Here is a 25,689-nt window from a genome sequence, read left to right as displayed (position 1 = left end):
ATTTAAAAAATACAAGAACTAAGAGAGACAAAATATGTTTTTTAAACTTCAGTTTTGAACATCAAGATGAAAAAAAAAACAGAAAAGTGCTACCATACATTCATGTTGTCAAGGAAAACCGTAAGTGGATGTCATTTTTAACGTATCTTTTTTTCTACTGACAAACAATGAAGTTGATAGGAAAAACTTAAAATAAAGTTATTTCCCTTTGAATGATTTTCAAGCATAAACCATTTTGGAATCTGTAGACAGATTTTTCCACAATAATGTATTAGTTTGATTAGTTCTTGAAATCATTTTGAATAAAGAATTTCTAAAGGTAGTTTTTGCGACGTATTTCAGTTTGCGATGTTGATGATTTATATATGGACATAAATAATGTTGTAAATGTTTATAACTAGAACTATGAAATGGTTAGAATTGTTTCTATTTCAAATTTGTTGAAATACGGATAATGGACAACCATTTATTTACAATGAAATAAGTACATATGATCAATGACAATCAAATAGATACACGTAGAACAATTCACTGCACAAGGTTGGATATTGTTCATATATAATACTGTCTTATTAATATTTGTAATCTACTTCACAATCTTGAGTATTGCAAACGTGTAATTTAGTGTGCAATGTCAGAAAAGGAAGAGGAAAAATGCAATTTTAAAAGGAAGACGCAGATAGAATGCATGTCCAAGTCAATAATTCTATTGTTATTTAAAATCGCATGTAATACATTTTAGTATTTTTGTAATACAGCATTAAAAAATTCCTCCAGCAAGAGAAACGCCCTTTTCCAATGATGAGGTATGATGAAATTCGTGCCCATGTGAATTTAGCACACTGGAGTACGGTCCCGGAAGTGATGGAGCGTTGGATAAAGATGGCGTCACTTTTCCACTCGATACAGTAGAATGCCATTTTGATCCCTCTGTCTGAGGTTTAGCTGTTAAAAGAATTTCACAATATTAAATATCATTGCAATTATTTGATTTCTCTCAGATAATAAAACAAAGTTTGGACATCGATTACCAAAAGGTATGTAGAATCATTAAAAATATATTTCTCACTTGACAGGAAAAGAACAGAATAAATTTTTGCTTAAAAAAAATAAGAAATTCATGTGACGTAGTAGTTAAACTTTGTGAAAAAAATTGATTTTAAGTAATTCAAACTTGATGGAAAATAAAATAAGTTCTTTACACAATTTTTAAAACTCTTATTGAAATTGTTTTTTTTTAAATATATAATAAAAGTCCCAATAAAATGAAATTTCGTCTCACTTTGAGCCTCTTCTGACTTGATGACTTTGTCTTTGCATGTGTTGTTATTGTTGTTGTTGTTAGAGTTGCTTGTATTGTTGTTGTTGCTTGTGTTGCTGCCTCCACTGGTGTTGCTGGGTTCCTGTTTAACTGAGGAACTTGACTGACTTTGTTGCTGTTGCTGCTTGGCTCTTTCCATTTTCCGGAATTTTGCTCGACGATTTTGAAACCAGACCTAAAATAAAAGCGGTGGATTGTCCTTTGTATGAAAATCTATACACTGACCAAAAACAAACTAAAATATTCCCTTCGTTACAGTGTTAAGAAATAATAGTAGTTTTTTTTAAAAAAATGAATGTACAAGAGAATAAAATATTGATATGAAGCATCGTATTTTTCATGCCGGGAATTGTATAATAAAAGAAAATTAATATTTTGGCCATATGCTGAGCCAGGCCTTACAGTACGCTGGTTTATAATACCGTAAGTGGATTTATTCCTGAATAAACTTCCTTTAGTTTTCAATATTTAATATCTGGCTTGAGACAGTTGGTATATGTACCCTTCTGTTTTTACAGGTAACTTTCTATGCCTGTAACCATATTTTTTAAAATTTCCTCGAGACACTGCGTCTTTATCCGTACCCTTGAAACATCTTTACATCTGATATATCTTTGTTGAAAAAAAACTAAATATCACTTGTTATTGTCCGTGAAATATGGACATAGTGAACCATATTGAAGCTCAAAAGTCCATTCAAACAGTACAAACTAAGAACAGAGCAAACACGGACCTCTAAAACATCAGATGTATCAGGTGTCATGGAGGAGTGAACATCTCCTGCCGACCAATAACACCTGACGTGTGCTCCTTGTCATGATCGAAAAATAACGGGAAACCCGACAATTCATTGTGTAAATAACGACCTAACAATAAGAATAAAAGATCCATCATAATTTGACATATTGATAGATTGTTTTTGTTTTGTTTTATATAGATATTGGTTGTACGTAGAACATGCTCTTGCCTATCGAATCAAATGAGAAATATAAACCCGATATGCATGGTCATAAAGAAAAGTTGACGATTAAAAAGTTGAAGTCATCACGTATTGTTGTTATGTTGTCATGAACGTTTTTGTTTTCTAATAATAAAATATCGTAATATGAAACAGACTCAGTGGTATCGTTTTCAAGCTCACAAGGACATGTGGCTGGAAGTAACTATTGTCAATTGTTAATACGCCGTCGATACATATGAATGTCGAGTAGAAGTTAAGGCCACAGCACAGCAAATGTTTTACTACTCATGTACATGATACATTAAAGAATGAGTGCACTTAAGTACGTCATTTGGAACCTTTTCGGCTACCCATTTTAAGCTTAACATTACAATATATCGCTAAATTAATCTATGATTAATGTGCAAGCATATGCTTTTGATATTTATTTCTAGATTTTTTTGTCATACATATTTCTATAATTACAGGAAATGTAATTGAAAAGAACCTGTAAAAGCCTTAAATTCCGGAAATTTGAACGGGACCACTTTCGAATCTAAGGTATCCGCAAATAGGCGGAGACATTTAAACCGCATAGTTGTGGAATGTAAACATTAGCACATATGATTTTTCCGCACTACGAATTGAAATGGAGAAGAGAAAGAGAGATCGTGTTGATTTTATGGTGCACAATTATTAAATGATTCTAATTTTAAGGCATGGGGTAAAATCAGAGGCGACATAAGCCTATACATGTACTTACTAATGACACTGTCAATACCATAATTCTTTCAAAACACCCCTAATGAAAAGCATAAAGTTAAATAAGAGACATATTATCTTCAAACCTCATGAAAATTTGCACAAAAATCTCCCATAGTTTAAGTTGGAAGTATGATAGATACTGTCACAACAGAGACTTAAACACAATGAAAGAATGAGTGCACTTAAGTACGTCATTTGGAACCTTTTCGGCTACCCATTTTAAGCTTAACATTACAATATATCGCTAAATTAATCTATGATTAATGTGCAAGCATATGCTTTTGATATTTATTTCTAGATTTTTTTGTCATACATATTTCTATAATTACAGGAAATGTAATTGAAAAGAACATGTAAAAGCCTTAAATTCCGGAAATTTGAACGGGACCACTTTCGAATCTAAGGTATCCGCAAATAGGCGGAGACATTTAAACCGCATAGTTGTGGAATGTAAACATTAGCACATATGATTTTTCCGCACTACGAATTGAAATGGAGAAGAGAAAGAGAGATCGTGTTGATTTTATGGTGCACAATTATTAAATGATTCTAATTTTAAGGCATGGGGTAGATGTCTCACTCTGCAGACCATAATACAGAGGCGACATAAGCCTATACATGTACTTACTAATGACACTGTCAATACCATAATTCTTTCAAAACACCCCTAATGAAAAGCATAAAGTTAAATAAGAGACATATTATCTTCAAACCTCATGAAAATTTGCACAAAAATCTCCCATAGTTTAAGTTGGAAGTATGATAGATACTGTCACAACAGAGACTTAAACACAATGAAATTTTCAATGAAAGCGTTAGCGTATCGAACAAACAGCAGAAGGTCACGTGAGAAAGGGGATTATAATATCAATCGTTGATGCTCGGTGACCGGTTAATTTAGTAGCTATTTGGACCCTAGTTGGGTGACATTTTTTTTAAAATTAGATATGAGCCGCAACTTGGCCAACATTGTCCTTTGGATATGTATAAGTTTAAGTTTAAATACACATTCTGTGCAAATAAGAAAAATGGCCAAGTTGCGGCTCGATGTAAACAAAGTCGTTGAAAACGGGTATGCATATGAATAACAATAGAAATGAGACAAAACTGTTAGATCCCCGTCTCAAAAGCTAGTGTCGCTCGGCATTATTTTATATTTTCTTGTAATATAATATACCAAAACCTGCTCTTAAGATATTGTTTAATACCTATAAAACATAAATTTAATGAATTTAGGAATTTATTTTTGCGCAAAACATCGGGGTCCAACTCTCATAGCTTAAGTGCAGTCATTCTTTTCAATGAAAGCGTTAGCGTATCGAACAAACAGCAGAAGGTCACGTGAGAAAGGGGATTATAATATCAATCGTTGATGCTCGGTGACCGGTTAATTTAGTAGCTATTTGGACCCTAGTTGGGTGACATTTTTTTTAAAATTAGATATGAGCCGCAACTTGGCCAACATTGTCCTTTGGATATGTATAAGTTTAAGTTTAAATACACATTCTGTGCAAATAAGAAAAATGGCCAAGTTGTTGTAAACAAAGTCGTTGAAAACGGGTATGCATATGAATAACAATAGAAATGAGACAAAACTGTTAGATCCCCGTCTCAAAAGCTAGTGTCGCTCGGCATTATTTTATATTTTCTTGTAATATAATATACCAAAACCTGCTCTTAAGATATTGTTTAATACCTATAAAACATAAATTTAATGAATTTTGGAATTTTATTTTGCGCAAAACATCGGGATCCAACTCTCATAGCTTAAGTGCAGTCATTCTTTAATTTCAGTAGAATTGGATACCCATTGATTTAACCTTGAGCATGCATTTGACTATCTTTATCTAGTGAGAAAAATATCTTTGTCTCTAAAATCTCTACACATTTAACTTTGAATGTCTCTTGTACAGATAACCTCGATTTTTAAAAAATAATTTCAAGTGCTTTTATGTATGCTGATTTTTATTTATTTTGTATGACCTAGAGAGTAATTTTTTACTTGTACTCTGGCTTCTGTGAGGTCTGTATCCATGTCAATGTTTTATCTTGTACTAATGTCATTATAGTTTCCTGATTTTTACTTATCTAACCAGAGACTTTGTTTTTACCTGTACTCTGGCTTCTGTGAGGTCTGTTTTCATGGCAATCTCCTCCCTCGTGTAGATGTCAGGATAATGAGTCTCGGCGAATGCCTTTTCCAATTCCTTCAGCTGTGCGCTGGTAAACGTGGTTCTGATTCGCCGCTGTTTACGTTTCTCAGGACTTATTCCAGTGTCATGTTGATACATCTTATAAGACAATCCTAAAGAAAATTGTTTTGGCTTAGATACTGGAACTTCATTCCACTTTTACTTATACTTTAGGATAAAAATCATTTATATTATGTACTAGTTATTCAGAAGTATAGAATAACATTATTATTATTGAAATTACTGTAATTATATAAAATATACTTCTTATTTTTGTTACCACCGGCATGTGGTGACGTCTCTGTATGAGTGAAAAATTCTCGAAAGAGACGATAAACAAAAAAACAAACAAACAAACAAACAAAAACAAAAAACAACAAAAAAAAACAACACAAATCTGTTAAGTGTCCTATACTCCTTAACAAATTTGTCTGTTTTTTTTTTTACCTCCAGTATTCCAAAAAAATATACAAAGTGTCACTCCTTTGTATATTTTTGGAATACTGGAGGTCTATCTGCACTGTAATAAGAACGATAACTAGGAAGAGAAAATTTAAACCAGCTCAAAAATGAAGCTTCTAAATTATTAATTTTTTTTTACATTCCAACAGAGAATTTCACTTCCGAAGGTGACGTATCTTTTAGATAATTTTGGCAGTGGAAACCCGATCAGTCAGTGTAATGTTTATGTGTCAAGTGACACACTCCAACTCCAATCAGCTGAATTTTTCATTCATTTCATTTGACAGAATGATTGTAAATGATGTGATACATGTAGTTTAAGAATTTATTATTTTAAATTGTAAGAAAAAAAAACTAGTTTTTATTTTGATGCACAGCATATAATTATTTTGGTTACACCGAGGTTCTGGGTTAGAACAGATCTTCGAATTCTCTTCTGTTTTTAAGATTTTCATTCATTGTTAACATTTTTCAATTTGGTACATGCGAGCTTTAAACAAAACCTATGCGATTTTTATAATTATTAAACTATGAAAAATAAAAAAAGTTATCATCTAAAAAGTTTCTTGACACGATGCAATTTTGAGGCATAGCAAACTCGCATCGACTCTAAAAACTACAGAGGTAGATTCAGGTGTCATGGAGATGTAAGCATCCCTGTCTTCGAACGGAACATTTGCCGTGTACTCCTTATTTGTCATGATCGAGAAAATGAAAAAAAATCCGTAGATAATGCAGTCTGAAAATTATGGCAAACAAGTTATATAAAAAAGTGAGTCTTTATAAAATTTCTATTAGTTTTGTAGTATAACCAGCCGATACTCTGTGTATTATGAAGCGAAATGCAATCTGGAAAATGAACACACCTGAAAACATTTCTGTGACCGCTGTGTTTGCCATCATTTGAATCAATAATCATTTGCAAATGTAAGCATTTATCATAAAATTCGACATTGCTACGAAACCCTCAAGAAGACACTTTATTTGCTCTATTCTTGATTATATACATCAATCTTTTACTACCCATATAATGCTTATAACAATAGAAAATAACTGATAAATATTCATATTAAAAATATTTTTGGATGAAGGACTTGAAAAAATATTTATTATTTCTAGATAGTACATATTTGTTACTATCAATGTGAAATTTAAAAGGAAAAAAGTAAAGAATTAATATATATTGTTTAATGTTTTTCAAAGCTTATCATCTTTAAAGCTCTTGTTAAGTTTTCTTCTGAAACACAATCATTTTATGCAGTATAAGCTGATATATTGTTTTGATATCCATTTGTACTGAAGATATTTCGCTTACAGAAAATTGTTCCTCTGTTAGTTAATACAATATTTCTTGCTGCTTGAAGCCATAGCTTCCACAAGTTCTTGAAGACAGAATCCCCCCTCTTAATCCCAACACTAGTTCGAATTTTAGTCATCTAATATCTAGATCTTATTTTTCTTTATCAATGCATGATATTCTTAATGTTAGAGAATTCCTAGAGTGGATTTGAATCTGCCTGAATATTAACCAAGATAATTTTTGTTCTTGAATAGACATGTTGATATACTGTAAGTCACATATTTTCGAGGGGGTAAAGTTTTCATGGTTTTCGGAATACACAGGCAACTTAGCCACATATGATTCTCATATGAGTATCATATGATTCTCATATGATTGGTTTCATATGAGAATCATAGAAAAAGGGCATCATATGTGAATCATATGAAGATAACTACATATGATTTGCATATGAATGATTTAAGTGTGTTTCAAGCCATTTACATATGAGAATCATATGAAAAGGGCATCATATGTAAATCATACGAAACACCTGTGTGTGTTTCAAGCCATTTACATATGAGAATCATATGAAAGGGGCATCATATGTTAATCATATGAAACAGTTATGTGTGTACTCTTTCAATATTTTTCACATTCTAAATTGCCTATGTAAACTAAGGTTTCATGGGGATTTGATTTCGTTGATAATTTTTGAGTAGTTATGTATGCAACATTTTACATTTCGTGGTGGACATGAATTGTGGGTCTTTTCATACCTCGAAAAAAAAAACGAAAATTAAACCTCACGAAAATTTGTGATTTCAAATAAGAGTATTCAAAGATAAACATCTTACTTTTAAAAAGTTAATTTATACATGCTACCCTAATATAAATGAATGGAACTAAGGAATTCTTTATATTCAGTCACAGAATATTCTTCTTAACCTTAGATTAAAACACCTACATTTACAAAATGTTTCCAATTTGTTTCCTTCAAACGCGTTTTTTTTTAGTTTATGAAATTATGAATATACTTTTACATATGGAAAAGTTGAAGTTGTGTGATCGGTCAACATGGATACTTCCCCTGGACACCAGATTTCACTTTCCAAGGCATCTGTGTTTCATGCCAGGCTCACCGTATTGTATTGCTCGCACATTTTCCAACCACTGTTTATCTTTTTTTTTCATTGTTTTTTATGAAGGGTATTTGCTAGTCTGTAACCAATGCCTTTTCTACTTCAATAGTCTTATATAAAATATATGTGTCAATCTTGAGGTGTCTTTTATTTTGAGTTTTGTCGGATATAAGGATTGGACGTATGAATGAAAATAAATATGGTTAATCGAAATATTCATTTGTTGTTTTTTGGCAAAAGTTTTTACTAATTCCATTGCAGTTGTCTACGATGCCAAAAAGCTGGGTGCTTGATTTATCGCTTGGAATAGTTTTACAAAGTGGTCATACGTTTTCATGCTATTTAATTTCTTCAAAAGTATCTTCGATTATTATATCCACATTTGACTAGCATCATTTCTCAAATATATGCAGTTGCGCAATAAATTGAAATTCTCCTTTACTGCTGTTAATATTTTCTTGAGTACAGAAGGGGGCTGTTAAAATGTTAACAGATCCCGCTTTGTATGTTTCCAAGACTGTTTTTTGGAATCCAGTTTAAATATGGAAATTCAAATTTAGAAGTTGGTTCAATTTGAGTAGCAATGTATGCATCTTTTCTGCAGAATACAAGTATATTGCCCCATTTCCTCAGAAACATTGCAGAAAAGTGCTGCTTTAATTGGATGGTAACAACAATTGTATAACAACGAAGTTAACTTCATTTTAGTAAGATGTATATTTGTTTTTGGGGGAAACGAATCTTTAAAAAATGTTATTTTACTTTCAACATCGTTTGAACAAAAGCTTTTTTAAAACTAGTTCTAGGAAAGCAAGTACAAAAAAGTAGGCAATATGAGAATGTTCATTGAACTTTATTTCGTTTTCACATATTATTTGAAAGTGGTAAACTATAAAATTTTTATAAGAAATATTTTTATGTATATTTACTCTATGAATTCATTGCGCAAATCATTATCGGTTGAAATGCAAAGAATTCCCATCGCCTCCTGATTCTCGGCGAATATGTTAATCTCCCGATTCCATCGTGAATTCTCTGTTAAAATATCGTATTTTCAAAGTAGAAGTTTCTCACATCGAAGTGGACTTTTAAAGTGCTTACTTTGAAATATAGTCGCACGATGCTCTGAGACTCTCAATGATAAAACGGTTGTGCGCTTTTCCAGCGCTTAAGGGACCCCTATACATTTATCAAACACAAATCGTAGCAGACTCTCTGGTAGCTTGACGCCAGTGGCACGTCATTTCAACCATTAAAATCGTCGAGTTGCAAATTCAAAAATAAGACAGCATTGATGTTCGAGAAAAATTCGGAAAACACAGCAAAGAAAAGACCATGCAGATCAAAACGACCTTCGATCAAGCTGCATGAAACTCTGGGCCCAAATCCCTTTTCTCCCATATAAAGGAAAGCAACGATCAACGATGCCTCATTTATCGGCAGTTTCATCTAATAATTTCCATTATGGGGTCTGTTACTCTTTATTTGCCGAGAACAAATTAGCGAAATAGAATGAGAGGTCGACCTAAGGAAAATTACACTTTCCAACAAACACACGTGGTTTTTGTCAACTCTTACGTTGTACCAAAGAGAGAGAATTTGTGAAAATCTCCTGGGTCGAATTTCTAGAGGGCTAAATAGGCAACATTAATTTTCCTTCCACTGGGGACATTTCTCTTCACTCTGTCATCTTGTTTCCCTCCAAATCAAAGACACTAAATTCCAACAAAACATAAATATAAAGGACGCCATTTCAACACACTTTGAAGAAATACACCAAAGAATTCCTGTCAGAAAGAACAATAGGACGTCAAAGAAACACAAGAAAACCTTTTATTTGATGATGACGATTCCCAGGAATCTGAGTTTTGTAACCTTCTCCATAACCAATGGACTGTGATAAATCAAGATTTTCTAGGGGGAAAAGTTAACTCAAGAACCAAAAGTGATAAATATGCTGATTAAAAAAATCATGCACTCTTGTTTGTCTTTGTTCACTCAGGAGAATTTATCGTCCTTGAAATCCATCTAATGAAATTTAAATTGGAATTTATTTGCTAGGGAAAATAGAGAAGGGTAATGGGTATACTGTTATTGATTTTTTATTTATTTTAGATATATACTAGTATCTGTCCCTTGTATTATTTATGAGATTCTTATATATCTTATTTAAAAAAACAAAACATCGAACAAAGTTCATGACACGAAAACAATTAATATTAATGCAGATAATTGTAGAAGGTTTTCGTGTTATAATGTTAAATTTACAGGGATAGTCAACGAAAAGTCTGTCTTGTGGTATCTTGGTAGATATATTGAGAGGAGACATAGAATTCTTCAGAGAACTATGGATTAATTATTCCTATTGATATAGTCATTAAAGGACCAATGAACTGGTGTGCGACTAACATTCCCGAAGAATTACGTAAATTCGCCCTGTCTGGTAAATTTTTGTCCTTTTCGTTGGGTTCCTTTGGGCGCTATAACTGTATTACAGCTGTGCCTCAGATCGGAAATCATTCCAGAGCTATATATATTAAACTCACAGCTTTAATTACAATGTCCCCTTTTATTAGGGAGAATTAAGATATCCCCCGGTTTTTTTCCGCGGCACAATGGCTGTTCGTTTCGAAGCACCACGATAAAAGACGGAGGAATTCGTATTTTGATATCAGTTTTATATTCATTTAATTTAATTTGGGGCGAAATCGAGCCTAACTTAGGCATGTTATTTTACAATCAGAGAATCTTCGCACGCACAACTCGCAAAAGAGGTTCCAAGGCAGAGAATGAGTCTGTAAAATTTTCAGACTGATACATTTTTTCAAATTATTTATTGAATAAAGGGAAAATGATTGGAAGGGTTGTGAAAAGACATGTCATTCACAGAAACCAAATCAATGATGGCTACACTAATGAAATCTGGTTGTTTGTGCGAAAAGGTTCTAATGAAACTGTCCATGACTTGCCTCCTGTTTGTCACAATGGTCTTCAAAGACCTTAATTTTGGTATTTATACAGAAGTGATGATAGTGGGTATGGTGGGCAGATCAGAAATCGATGAATATTCAATTTTAAGCGCCATCTTCTTTGTCAAAATGACGGATCCCTGTTATTTCTGGCTTTTATCACATAGTGCCAAGTATGTACTGTTTGCCCTCCTGAGTCGGGAAAGTTCTCAGGAAAATTGAGATTTTTTCAACAGTGGAGGAAATGGCTTAAGTTGGTTCAATAAGTCTGTGTCATATTATAGCTCCTACATGAAATATGTAGATGAAGATGACAAACAGTATTCTCAAAAGTCCATAAAACAATACAAAATAGAAGCAAAGCAAACATGGTCCTCCAAAAATTAGAGGTGGGATCAGGTCCATGGTGGAGAAAACATCCCCTGCCGACTGGTCACGCCCGCAATGTGCTCTTTCCTATGATCGGGAAATAACGGGAAAAAAACGTCGACAATTCAGAGTTTTAATAATTGCTTAACAATTAGTATGTTTTGATTTTTTTTCATCTAGCAAGTGTTTGATATTCAGGTGATTTAATTAAAAAGATGATATTTGTTAACAAAAAGATGCCATATCCGACCCCATCTTAAATGAATCCTAAAAGTCAACATTTTCTTAAAACATTTTTCTAAATAACATATTTCACTTTTTCATAATGAAATATCTGTATAAGCTATTTAAATGTGAGAAGAGTATTTTACTATGAAAATAGTACATGTATGAATAAAGGGAATTCAAAAACTGTTATTCATGTTTATTTGTTGTCGTTGTTTTCTTTTTTTTTTTTTTTTTTTTTTTTTTTTTTTTTTACATAATTATCACTATAATTTACTTATTCACATTTTTGTCTTTTATTTTAAAAGTTATCAGTGATGATACTTTTATTCGGGGTGTCTATTTGCTTATTTTTGTTTTAGCTTGGTTTGTCCCTAAATATTTCATTTGTCCCTACTATGAGGCGTGGCATTTTCTTTTAACAAATACACTTTTTATTGAAAGCAACACGCTCTGATTTTCAAGATGTACTTTCAAATCTAAATATGACATTGAATGGCCGCAATAAATCCTTACATGGTCAATGAATTCAGTGTACCCTTAGCTTATTGTTAGATATGAAAAACATAAAACTTTAACTCCCCGTCTCTTACGCTTATACCTAGCAATTTACGTTCGTTGCAAGCAGTGTCCCACCAATAAAACTATGAAGTTATTTATCTCAATTTTCGCATATAACATATGATTAGTCTAACTCTAGATCTATAATCGCTTTGTATGAGATCATTTGTAAAATCAGGGCGAATTATCTTCCGAGACAATACAATTATATTCGGCCAAAATGCAATATTTCTTGACATTGTCAGGGAGTAGAGAAAACTAATGTTTCCAATCGGACGGCTGATTTCTGGCGACCCGACAGCGCCGCTACATCTGGATTCCCTCAGGCAGCGGCCAATTGAAGCAGCGTTTATAAAACAGTTCTTATAAAACGGAGATTTCCTGGTTTAGAATATACTGCATCGAGAAATTTGTACAAGACACCTTATCGGCCATGAAATTTTATATTTTTAGTTTACCAGGGAAAATATTTTCTTTAAGGAAAATGATAAAATAAGTATTAATTATTGTCGTATAAAATAAATATTATTTGATTTAAATACTTCATTTTTGAAGTGAATGAATGCTTCTAGTATAGATATGTTAAATCATTTCTCGATAATTATCTTCTGTCAAATAAATTTTTTATCATTTGTTAAGTTAATATACTTGTACTTGTTTTATGTAATCCATAAAAATGTAGAAAAAAAAATATATATCCCATCCTCTAAAAATGCGTATTTTTTTAATAAAAAGAATAAAAGTTTATACTGAAGGTTCATATCAGTTTTAGGGAAAATGGCATTTTAAGCAAACGATGCAGTTACCATATTAAGACGTAAGGCTAAAGAAAAATTAATTTAAAAAAAACAATATATATTTGCTCTTGAACCTGCTATATGTTTTCATTTTTAATAAGTCTTAAATCGTACATGAAGAATCAAAATGGTTACAACTAGGCCTAGTTCATCAAAAATGATTTAATTAAACTTTGTACTCAAAGAGCAAAACAATGAATAGAACACAAATTAAAATAATTGTTCAAAGTTAAATCCTTTTCCGGGAAAAATTACCATTCAATTTTTCAAATCTGATTATTATGCCAAATTTGATTTATATTGTAAATTAAGAATATTAAAAGATAAGTAGGGTTATAATTAGTGATTTTTATTTCAATATACCTTATATGACTGTTATAAGTGAAATTCATTTTAATTCAATGTGTCTTTCTTATACGATATGAATACTTTTACAGTTTTATGTCATTAAAAAAATGATTTAATGCGTTAATATTTTTAAATGTACAAATTCACACGTCTGTTATACATTCTTGATTTTTTTTTAAATATTGGCGCTTAATTATTTCAGAATTTTTTTTTATAAACCAACAGTTGCGAAATGAAAGTCAGCAAAAAAAAAATACTAAATACAGTAGCAAAATTCGTTTTTTTTTTTTTTTGTTTGTTTTTTGTTTTTTTTTTCTTTTTTTGTTTTTTTTGCGACGTAGATTGAATCGGGAATGTATGGAATGCCATATACGACAGCCAACTGCTTACTGCCAACTGCTGACTGCTTACTGTCAACTGTCAGCAGCGTACTGCTACCTGCCACACATATTTGAATAATTTTCATTTTTATATTGATATTTATCTGAATTTTCAAAAAAATAAAAAAACAAAAAAAAACAAAAAAAAAATGGCGCGGATCCAGGACATTTTTTCCAAGAGGGTTACCCTGGTAAAATTAAATTGATTAAATGACCAATATGTTTATCCTATTTAATATTTGTTCAATATATGCGATTGATAAAGTACATTTTTTATTTGTTTTCTTATTTGAAATAGGTAATAAAATGACTATTTTCTGCTTTTAATCTTTAAAGAAGTACACCCTCCCCCAACCCCCGGAGACAACAAAACCTTTGAAGAGAGAAAAATGAAAAGAAAAAAAAAAGAAGAATTTGTTGTTTTGAAGGGAAAGATGTTTTAAAAATAAGTTTACATTTTCCATCATATTCTACAGCTAAAAACTTCCTCAAATTAAAGATGTATATCTCTGTGTGTTATAATGTTTCGCATACAAATATCTTGGGGTGGGGGGGCATTTAAAATTTGTACAGTCATGGTTTAATGTATAAACTAAACGAACTAAAACTGATCTTAGACCCTCCACGTAGAAAACGCCAGTCAAACATTTATATCTCTTTGTTTTTACAAATAAGATATGTTTTACATTCATAGATCTAGAGAGAGAGGTCCGGACCACCCCTCTGAAATTTGTAATTAAGGAATGAATTTATTAGCTACCCATTTTATACGGTATAAACTGGGTTGGGGCAGTTTACGCTTTATAAACCGCGAAGCGGTTTATAAAAAAGCGTAAACTGTTCCAACCCAGTTTATACCGTATAAAATGGGAAGCTATTAAATTCATTGCTTATAATTTAATTTTCATTCATTTGATGTAAGAAAAAAAGATGATTGTTCTAACAAAATGACTTCAATTTGTACAAAATTTGAATGTAACGTCAGGCGGATTGATACGTTTTTGACGTAAGTCATTGTGACGTAGGCAACCCATTTTATACGATATGAAGTAAATTTTTTATCCAATCAAATACAGCGTTGCAACCAGAATTAAATTATTGTTATTTAATGCACAAACTAAACCAACTAAAAGTTATTCAATATATAAGATAAATCAACTTAAAGGGACCTTAGAAAAACGCGGTTTCGTGTTAATTTGGTATAAAAAATGTCATAGACATGAAGGTATGACGCATGAGAACCTCCTCTCCCCGGCTGAAATAAATTTTCACATTAAGGAAAGGACTTAAGTGTACGTCTTTTTTTTCCTTGTCAAGAAATATCTGGGTTGGATATTTTTTTAACATGAGTGACCCTCTTGAAAAAAATGTTGTAGATCCGCGCCTGTTTTTTTTTTTTCTTGTTTTTTTTTTTTGTTTTTTTTTTTTTGTTTTTTTTGTTTTGAAAATTCACATAAATATCAATATAAAAATGAAAATTATTCAAATATGTGTAGTAGTTAGCAGTAAGCTGCTGACAGTTGGCAGTAAGCAGTCAGCAGTTGGCAGTAAGCAGTTGGCTGTCGTATATGGCATTCCATAGGAATGCAAATCAATAATATATATTTTAATTTTTTTATTTCTTTTTTTATACTATAGAAGGTATACCATTTTCATCCTTACACTCGGATAATTATTTATTTCAAATTAATACATTTTAAAAGATTTTGACATGCCTCCACAAAGTTCCGTTTTCCTACATGTAATTTTATAAATACATGTACATGTTTAAAGTTAATATATCTGTCAGTCATAAATGCCAGTGAAAATACAATTAAAAACGATAATAAACAAATGCACTTAAGTGAATTATTTATGTTTAATTTGTTTATTATATTTATTATGACGAAAACAAAGACTGTAACTTTTACTTGGTTCTTTTTTCTAATGTATTTACCAGCCATAGAGAAAAGTGTTGTTTCTACAAAGTAACTCGACAAAATTAGACAGTAGGCGTTAAACTCGGGGATAATCTGATTAAAACACCATTAACGTAACCAAAACATGAGAACTGAAGTTCTAGACAAGATGCACCGAGTGAAAAAAGGAATTGGGGCGACGTTATGTAAGAAAAAAGCCACCATAGATAGAGAAGTCTTACTTCTTTAATTAATAAAAACGTTTAAAACATTGATTTCTTTTTTTCTATTCTAAGCCAAACATAGTAATCACAGATATTCACAGTAAGCAAAGCAATTTTGTGGAATGCAATTTCCTTATGTATATACCAAAAATTAAAATCAATTGTCTTAAACTTTAAAATCCATGAACGTTTTAGGTTATTACAAAGTTGCAGATCTTTTTTCATGTAGTTCAATTTGTTAAGAGGGTATCTCTTATTCTGAAAATAGCCATTATAATCGCATTTTATGATCTCATTAACTAACTAGCATTTAATGTAGCAGTATTTTCATATTCCTGACAATCTTGCACGAAACTAGAGTCATTCACGCGTGAAAGTTTTTCAAAAGACTAGCAGAAGCGATATTAATAAGCAGAAAAATGGCCGATATCCTTTGGTAATGGATATTTCAATATCCCTGTCTGCAGAGACAATATGGTCACACGTACAAAGTGTCTCTATTCACCATTGGCGGAAGGCAATGGCTTGATTAAACTGTGTTAACTCCAAGCTGAAGTAAAGGGCGACTATCAGGATTTATTAATTAAGAATTCAAATCTCAGCGGTACATTAGAAGAATTACTCTCCATTTTTTCAGTGATTGATGTTCAATAAAAGTCGAAACCATTTTCTGTTTAGGTTTCGTGTTTCCGAATAATAATTGGTATCTGATCGACTGAAAACGAACCAGCATTTCCTATAATTACTCTGTTTGATTGATATTAAATTGATAATTCAAGTACGCGTGTAATTTAACTAACCGATTACAATTTAACCAATCACAGAAGGAAATCACTAGGGCTTTGTTTAATCAAATCATATCCAAACATTAATATAAAAAAGCCCGTTCTGAATGAGCAATCCAGAGCTTTGTTTTTATTGTAGAATGAACATCAACCACTCCGTTATCATTTTAATGCATAAATTCCGGAACACTACCGTTTTCGCTTATCTGATTATACTTCCGCATGTGACATTAATAAATATTAACTTCTTTCTTCGTTTCATCACAGTTACGAGTGTAGTGTTAATGAATGTGCAATTATCAATAAATCAAGTGACCTTAAAATTCTATTGCACTTCAAAGCACACATTGAAAGTGATTAAAAATTGTTCATTAAGAAACATAATCTTATTTAATTACAGTATCAAAAAAGAAAACCAAAATCAAAATTGTAACAATCAATAAAAAAAACAACAAATAATTAAGCGAATATTAAAATTATGTTTAAATCAACATAAATAAGTAAAAGTAAATAAGTAAAAGAAAAGCCAAATTATTTTTAAACGAACAAAAAATAACCTTTACGAACAAATAAATATCATAGAAACAAACAAATCACGCACTGGACGCATGCAAAGCAAAACTCTTTTCATTTATTTAATATTGTTCTTTCAAATTAGCTAAGTATTATATTCAGTTTGGAAAAAGAACTGTGATTTTGTAGCAAACGCTTTGCAAAATAAGGGATTATTCATTTAGGAAAGTACTTTAATTTTTTCCTTATGATAAATAATCGTCACGGTTGTTTAGTCGGTAGGGTGCTCGCTTCTAGTTCGGTCTAGAGTTAGAATCTCTACCGCGACTGACCTAAGTCGATATAAAATAGGTAGCAACTGTTCCTTCGCTATGCGCTCAGCATTTTAAAGGGAAAGTTGCTTCCTTCGGACGAGACCTTTAGAACCGAGGCCCCATGTCGCTATGGATGTTGGCACAATATAATTCCCTCACTGCTCAAAGGCCCCAAGTGCCAAGTAAAGGTGAAAATTTAAAGCCCTTCACTGGAATATGGTGACGTCTCAGTATGAGTGAAATATTCCAGAATGAAACGTAAAACTACACACAATCAATCTGTTGATAAATATTTATTAAATAATTGCATTATGTATTTTAAAAGTAGTGTTTATTTAAAAGATGTTATGTCTTTGTAATTTCTTATTACTAATAACCAAGTTAGATAATTTAGATATTAGGGGGATTTATATTGTTGTAATATCTTTTTCCACATTAAACGCTGCATTTAAACATTTCAAACGTTTTATTTTTTTACTGTTATATATTACTTTCAAAAATATATACCTCTTTAAAATATATAATTTATCTTGAATTTCTCTGAGATTTTTCAACAGCCGACTTTTCAAGTGTTTATACTTTTACCTCTAATGGATTAAGGAAGAGAAATTCAAGTGTATACTTAATTGAGTACTAGTATGTCAAATAAAGAATGAATGATTTTGTCGTCTCTAGAATCCTTTTTCGTTAGTTTTACTTGTAGTTAACATTTAAACACTGAAACTTTATTATTAAATTCGAAAGTAATTTTTTCATGCATTTGTGCAAAAAGATAGACTCAGATAAATCTCATTATTATTTGCTCCTTTTGCATTTAGTTAAGTTATGATAATATTTTTTGTGCTTCATGGTTCCTCGGAATACTCGTACAGAAGAATTTGCAAATTGCAAATGTGAATCAGGTCAACACACACCTCTTTAATAAAATTCACATATATATCAAGCGGTTTTATATATAATGTAAACAATAAATAAGCTAAAAATATATATAAGAAAGCATTGTCAAAATTCAAACCAATGTTCTCCATGAAAACGTTTTATTACTATACAACAAAAGCAATGGAAACAAATTTTTATAACTGACTAGTTCTTCCCCTATTTTATTACGATGTGTTATGCTAATTAATAAAAAAAAATCAAACAAGTGTTACATATAAGTTTTGACAACAATGTTCTAGTAAAATAAATAAAAAGAAAAAAGTTTAAATATTCTGTTTAAATCATGAAATTGCCCACAAGAGTACCTTACTTTTCCTCGTTAAATGCAGTTATATATTTTTTTGTGTAATGTAGAATCATATTGTACATAAGTAAAATTATATTCCAGGCCTATTTCTGTCTGCATTTTATAATTGATGTTTTTTTTTTAAAAATATTTGATTTTTATGAGAAATGTCGAATGTCCAATAGCATAAACGGGAGATTTTAAATTAGCAAAAACTGTCGCAATGATTTGATGTTGTTGTTTTTCAGAAGAAGCATTCCTTATCATTCAAACAGACGTGTTATCAAGAGTAAATGGTCAACGTAAACAAAAATGTTTCAGATAGTAAGAAAAAATACAAATAAATCATTACGAAAATTATACTGATTATATCGTTTTAAAATCCTAAACCAAACAAAAATAAAACAAAACCCGGCAAGAACGACTTCATATTCCTGAAAAATCCTACGTGTAAATGGAAGGAAGTCAGTTGAGGTGATAGCACACACAAACTGATCGTCAGACAAGAAGGGATGGAGTACGATGGCAATATCACAGCGACACCTCGCGGCTGGCAGGATCTCAGTTTCCCGCTATATAATTACCGTCATATTATGAATAATTAAACATTCCTAAAATGAAGTTACACATGGGGCTACTCAGGAGAGTTACAAGTCGACTTTAATGCCTTGTTCATCTTTCGTTTCATAAAACATGATAGTGAACTCTATAAAATACAGGTTTGAAATTGCAGACTCCATTAAACTGTCTTTATTTCCTGCCATAATATTCATAATGGATGAATGGGGAGGCAATCTACAGGAAAACGTCTATGATGAAAACGACCCAGTTTTTAAATGTGTCAATGAAGTAATTTAATTAAAATTCCCAATAGAAAAATGCACACTTACCCTTTGTAAAACTTTCAGATTGTCCAAGCCATGGACTTGTGCCTAAAACGAAAAAAAAAAACATTATTCAAATGAATTTCTAAAACATACATACATACTTAATGCTTAAACTGATATATAATAGCTTAAGTTCCATTCAGAAAGTAATCCAATAATTTTAACTCATATTTAGACAAATTAAGTTCAGTGCGAAGTGTTACTTAATTATATAATTATTAATAAGTGTTTTTCACGAATCAAATAAAACAAGATCAAATATAACATTAATAAAGATTGCATTACATCAAAAATAAGGAATCGTGAAATCTACGAAATATTTCAAACTTTAATAGTTTATTCAGAATACAACTTTCAGCAGAACAGCACATCAATATATACTAATAGCAAATAATAAATCACTCCTTATACACAAAACAAATATGTTTCACTTAGATAAACTCAAATTGACTATTTATATTATTTGACTATCCCTAGAATGATTTAATTTAGGTAAGAAAGCATTAAAAACTAAAAAGATATATCCTAGTGCGGTAAGAATGGCACAACATTGTATCAAGACTGTATAGCCATTATAAAAGCCTGAATTTCTATAAAAGTTTCCTGTATGCTATACACTGTAGTTAATTCTCATCTGAATTAAAAAATGAAGTGTGATTTTAATTTATTTTGTTTTCTTTAGAGCTTATTTGTATTTCACCTTAAGAAATTAAACTGAAGTAAAATTGTCCGAATTCTTGTAATCTCTAAAAGACAGAGAAATTGCATTTGAGGAAAAATAAATTCCCAAATGTAGAGAAAGCAGTGCTTTTGTCTATTTCTTCTGTAATTTTGCATCTTTTTTTCTGTAAAATTGTTCTTTTGTTTTTGTTTTCTTCTTTTCTTCAGCTTCAGTTACTAATTTATTATGTAAATATCTTGACCTTCATATCGTGAGAGGGCTAAAATAGGCTGAGAATGCTGCCCAACCCTATTCACTTCTAGCACTGTGAATAAAATATTGTTTGAGTTCGAGAAAATAGTGTTCGCAGTACATGTTTGTCTGGTACAATTGTTTACTCCACACATACAGCTGTATATTGCGATTATATGTATCTTATTTAGAATTCATCATTTCTGATATTTGAATTCTAGTTTAATATTGAATATCAGTTATACAAATGTCAAGTTAATGTTACTTTAAACTGTCTTAAGTATAATTATGCCCATCAACCATAATTTTATTTGCTAGGATTTTTTTTTATGATAATGGTTTGAAGAAGTGTATTTAACCACTTAATTTGATAACTGAAAAAATATATTTAAGAATACAAATAGTGTTTTATGTTTTTATATGATTTTAAACTTAAATCTAACTGATTGAATGACTGTCTTACTTTATTCACAACATTTGAAGTTAAACGAAGTAAATAATATGATATATTCGTCAGTAATATTATTTAAAAAAATATTGATTCTTAATTGTTTTATTTATGATAAGTTCTTGTTTCAATGTGTTGAATAAATTAATTCAATAAAAGATTGCTTATGATCTCATATATGTCATATTAACATATTCTGAAATAGCGTTACATTCACATATTTTCAGCTAATCATTGCATTCTAATTTTTCAGAAAAGCTTATCATAAAGTAAAAGTTCACTAATTATAAAACACAAATTATATCAAATGTAACACGAAGTGAGATATCAATTTTTGAAAAAAAAAAGTGCAAGAAAAATGTCTTCAAATAAAAGAGAAAAACTTGACAGTTTTTGTGATCTTTTTTTTAAAATTATTATTTATTTATGTATAATTTTATTTTTTTTCTTTTTAGGAATTCATGATGTTCTGTAAGTTAGACGTTTTATCAAGCATAAAAATGGCTATTTTAAAATCATTTATATATCATTATATTTAAAAAGTGCTTGTAATTGGTGAATATATTTGTATGATTCTGTAGAGTCCTAAAATATGAATACACGACAAGGCAAACGTCATAATCTAGATAACACAATCACCTTTATTTATTTACGAAAGTGATTTTTATCCAGAAATAATACATCATTGCTATGAAGGTAATTCTGATGTGTATTTCTTAGGACTCTACGCAGTCATTACTATTCGCAATTTAGACGAGCGTATAAATTAAATCACATGCCAGAAATTTTCTTATTTAGTCCCATGTGTATTGCTTTTTAAATTCCCTACAAAATGTATATAATTCTTTTTTCAGATTACTTTTATGTTTTAATTCTTATTACTTTTCTTTTTAAGAGTACTTCCAGGGTCGATGGTTCCGAGTAAAACTTATCTTGTTTGAAATTTATCTTTGATCAAACTTTTAAACTTTTCAACTGTCCAGGACATTATTTTTCTATATTAACATTTAATTAATTTCACATCTCTGAGAGAGTAATGATTATAGTATGATTTCGTGATTGTTCGTGTGTTTCCTTAAAGTTTGGGATTATATATTTATTGTAGAACCAGATTGTCTCAGAAGAAGCTTTTAAAAACCAAAAGTAAATCAAACAAAAGAAAAAATCGTCCGGAATTAAAACCAGTTTTATTGATTTACAAAGAGATTTTGGATTTTTCTCTTTTTTTTAGGTCTATGATTTTTAAATATTAAAAATGTAATATAGTACCGTTTTATATTAGATTTTTTAAAAATATATCATCAGCGCATTTTTCTCCTTTAATATATCATATTAAATAAATTTTATCTTATTTTTATTTCAGTAAAAAAAATTAATAATAAACTTCTTTGAACAAATTTGTCTTAAAAAGAATCCACTGATATTTATTCCTATTAAATACAATTTTTTACATAAAATTTTAAAGGGGAAAAATAAAAATTATTTTTAAAAAAGCAAAGAAGCAAGCAAATTAACAAGAATAATATACTAAAGAGAAACCAACATTAGAAAAGAAAACTGAATATATTCGAAACAAGAAAAATTGAAATAAAAAAATTCGGTAGAACATTAATTTGACCAAACTAAGATCAAATTTAAAAAAAATAAGTAATGATTTCACTTCTATGTAAATTAAACTAACTTTGAGAAAACAATTTTTAATAAAAAATCTTCAACCTCTATAATCTTGCATCTTTTTATCATGTTTAATCGGTGGATTTTTTGTTAGTTTATAGTTTAATTTTGATGCCAATTGGAAACGCAATGTCGTGTTTGAACTGTCAAAGAGATTTCTTTTCAAGTTTTAAACATTGTACTAGAATATTGAAGCATTTTCCATTAAATAAAATATGTGTAATAACCCTGTTATAATATAGAAAAACATTTTTTTTATTTAAATCTAATCAACAGATAATGAAATGATACAAATTAGATGAATTGATGACGATGATGTAAGATTTGTATCACATCACTTAATTATGATAACCAAATAAAATGATCTTTCAGCTTAGACTTGTTCTTATACAACCTTCAAATCACCGCTCTGTCAACGATAAAGATCGGTGTTGTATATTTTTCCATGATGTACCCTGTATATTATATCAACGTTAGGAGGCCATGACAACTTAACTCAATGAAGAGGTTCAGTTTACGTGTAATTTTGTTAGTTCGGTGTGTGCCTTAAGTTGTTCTACAATTCTATATCAGTTTTCCAATAAATCAAAGGTTTTATGTCTCTTGTATATTGGAATCGATAGATTATTTAATTTACCAATAAAATGAAATAAAGGAATCAAAATTGGAAATGCAATTCTTTCGAGGACCCAAATCTTATTTGCCAATTTCACGAACAACTAGGCTCGAATTATCCGTCTCGCCGCGACTAAATTTAACTAAGTCAAATTTTCTAAATCGCTTTTGAAAAGGGAGGCCTTTCTTATTAAATTTTCTGACAATTTCGCTGTTTATATCAATTTTGCCTCGTAAATAAACAGAATTTTTTCAGCTTAAGCGAAAATTATGTAAAATGTGTATCTGTACATTAAGTAATCCAATTGTGCGACAATCAGAAGCGCTAAGTATGCGCCACTAACGCAGTTAGACGCACGTAAAACAATTTTCTTTCCCCCAAATCTTATTTCGTCGAGAGCGGCTGAGCAATATAAGCGTAAATTTTGTTTTACTTACCAGTTGGGAAAACAGGAGGTTGTGGGTGATCACGCGGGCGAGGCATCATGCTACAGCTTGCAGAACTTATGCTAGGGTTTGGTGGGAAACTCCGCACCCCATTGTAGCGGTATCCCTGGGCAGCCATCTGGCCGAAGGGGTTACTGTCCCCGTAGGTGCAGGGGATATTACATCCTGCTAGAGGATTCTCCATTCCAGGAAGGGTACAGTTACCGGCATCGAAAGAATTTTGTCCTAAATACGAGTACTCCATTATCAAGAGTTGATGACGTTCAAGAAAGAGTAGGTATAAATGGTGGTCAGTCGACTGCAAAACTTGGAGCGACAGATGCCCGCTACAGTTCGGGGACTTATGTTTTAACGAATTACTGGTGTCCCGAAAGCTATATTTTGATTAGGATAAATGGGTATTGATGAAGTTTACAAAGTGAGAAATTTGCAAACTCCTGGGACATTTATTTATGGAGAAAATGATTAAATTATAATGTTCCTTAGAAGAGAAATAATGAGCACAGCGCTCTGCGTTTATTGGAGAATAGAAACACTGAGGCGGGCTCATCGATTTTATTCGATTCCGCTTTCTATACTTCGTACGGTACCAAAAGACAGAAGGCAGTTTTACTTTTACAAATATTTATAGATGTCTCTGATGTGAAAGAGGATACTGTTGACTATTTACCGATATGATCCACTTCTGATCTTCACATAAAATTGTGACAGTGTACAAAATAAACCATGTCAAATCTATAGAAATACCTACAATATTACCAAATGATATAAAGCTTTAGAATTTACTTGAAGAATATCGTTTTAAACATCTTATTTTAAAATGTCTTCTTTGCAGTAGGCAATGAACTTTTTCAATTTTTTTTTAATTCACTGTTTTAATAAATATTTCTGTGTCACTTAGATCTTTCGTTTTATTATTTTTATTCTTTATTTTAAAAATAAAAAAAATCCGAAATGAAAATCTCAAACAAAACATCGTTTTTTTTTTTAAATTTTGTCCAAAAGTAATCAAAATGATAGATGGTAACAGTAAAAATTTTTCTCATATTTAATTCACAAGGTAGTTGAAAATGCAAGAGATATTTGGAAAAAAAAATGTAATTAAATTCTTGAACTATACTTCTGTTTGACTTCTTTTAAAATGAATGTGTCCTTGTAATAAGTCAAGCATGTCGTCATATGGTCCAGTTATGTTAAAAGAAAAAGATGTCTAATTTAGTGCAGAAAACATTTTCTCCCAATTACAAAATGTAAAAAGCCATTCACTTCCTCATCCGGTCAGTTCAACACTTGAGTGCCCTCCAAAAGGAAAGGTCAATCTAGGCTGATCATAGAATAATAAACCAAATGTTTAAAAGCCCTCCAAAATTGAGGAGCACCCACTCGATGAAATTATTCTGAATATGAAATCAATATCAAAAGAACTTCAAAGATCTCTCCTTCTGTCTCTAGACGACTCTTACCAAAATGAACTCCCTCCGTTGTTTGGTAATCAATTAAACAACTGAAATAATATTCGGTTGATGATTGTACATATATTCAATAAATATATTCCGAGAAAATTAAGTACAGTTCTCAGAAAATATTTTATTATTTGATAAAAAATTATTTGTTTTTGTTTAATCAAATAAAGTATTTTTTTTATATTTGTGTTCAGCGCTGAAATACATGTATGTTAAAATTATTTTAACACTGTTCAAAGAAATTATTTAAAGTGTCTTAGCAAATTCATGAAGACTTTTTAAAAAAAATTCTTTCTTTTTTTTTCGCAGATATAATCAATAAAAAGTAAGCAATAATGTAATATTTATAAATTAAGTAAATCTTTGGTATATGAGGAAATGAAACAAAGAAAAGTTACAATATAGTGGCAAAAAGACAGCAGACTGGAGAAAGCAAAGGCCAGACTGGTAATACTCGCCATTTGTCAATATTATCATTATAAATACGAACAACTAAACGGTACAACAAGTTAATCAAGGGCCAGAGAAACATG

The 25,689-nt window shown here is 30.7% G+C and overlaps 1 protein-coding gene across 1 annotated transcript; it reads right to left on the bottom strand.

Annotated features, from left to right (window-relative positions):
• Window positions 1–452: 452 nt before the first annotated feature.
• LOC134247194 (paired mesoderm homeobox protein 2A-like) lies at window positions 453–24,368 on the bottom strand. Its single transcript, XM_062729535.1, has 5 exons — window positions 23,685–24,368; window positions 19,600–19,641; window positions 5,138–5,331; window positions 1,283–1,496; window positions 453–945 (listed from the first exon to the last, which is right to left on the bottom strand). Exons 1-5 carry the CDS (start codon window positions 23,935–23,937, stop codon window positions 761–763), a joined length of 888 nt encoding a protein of 295 aa, XP_062585519.1. The 5' UTR covers window positions 23,938–24,368; the 3' UTR covers window positions 453–760.
• Window positions 24,369–25,689: the final 1,321 nt, after the last annotated feature.

This window comes from Saccostrea cucullata, unplaced genomic scaffold (assembly GCF_032062105.1).
Source record: "Saccostrea cucullata isolate Sc308-1 unplaced genomic scaffold, CSIRO_AGI_Scuc_v1 ctg38, whole genome shotgun sequence".
Classification (NCBI taxonomy): domain Eukaryota; kingdom Metazoa; phylum Mollusca; class Bivalvia; order Ostreida; family Ostreidae; genus Saccostrea; species Saccostrea cuccullata.
Note: the sequence above shows the minus strand (reverse complement) of the source record. Positions and strands in the feature narration are given on the sequence as shown.

Excerpts from the sequence above, each read along its gene's own strand:
- LOC134247194 (XM_062729535.1), bottom strand. The coding sequence starts at position 23,937 with ATGGAGTACTCGTATTTAGGACAAAATTCTTTCGATGCCGGTAACTGT. Across the intron at positions 1,497-5,137 it reads TCACAGAAGCCAGAGTACAG|GTCTGGTTTCAAAATCGTCG; the intron begins GTAAAAACAAAG and ends CTTTTATTTTAG. Across the intron at positions 946-1,282 it reads CAAGTCAGAAGAGGCTCAAA|CTAAACCTCAGACAGAGGGA; the intron begins GTGAGACGAAAT and ends TTCTTTTAACAG.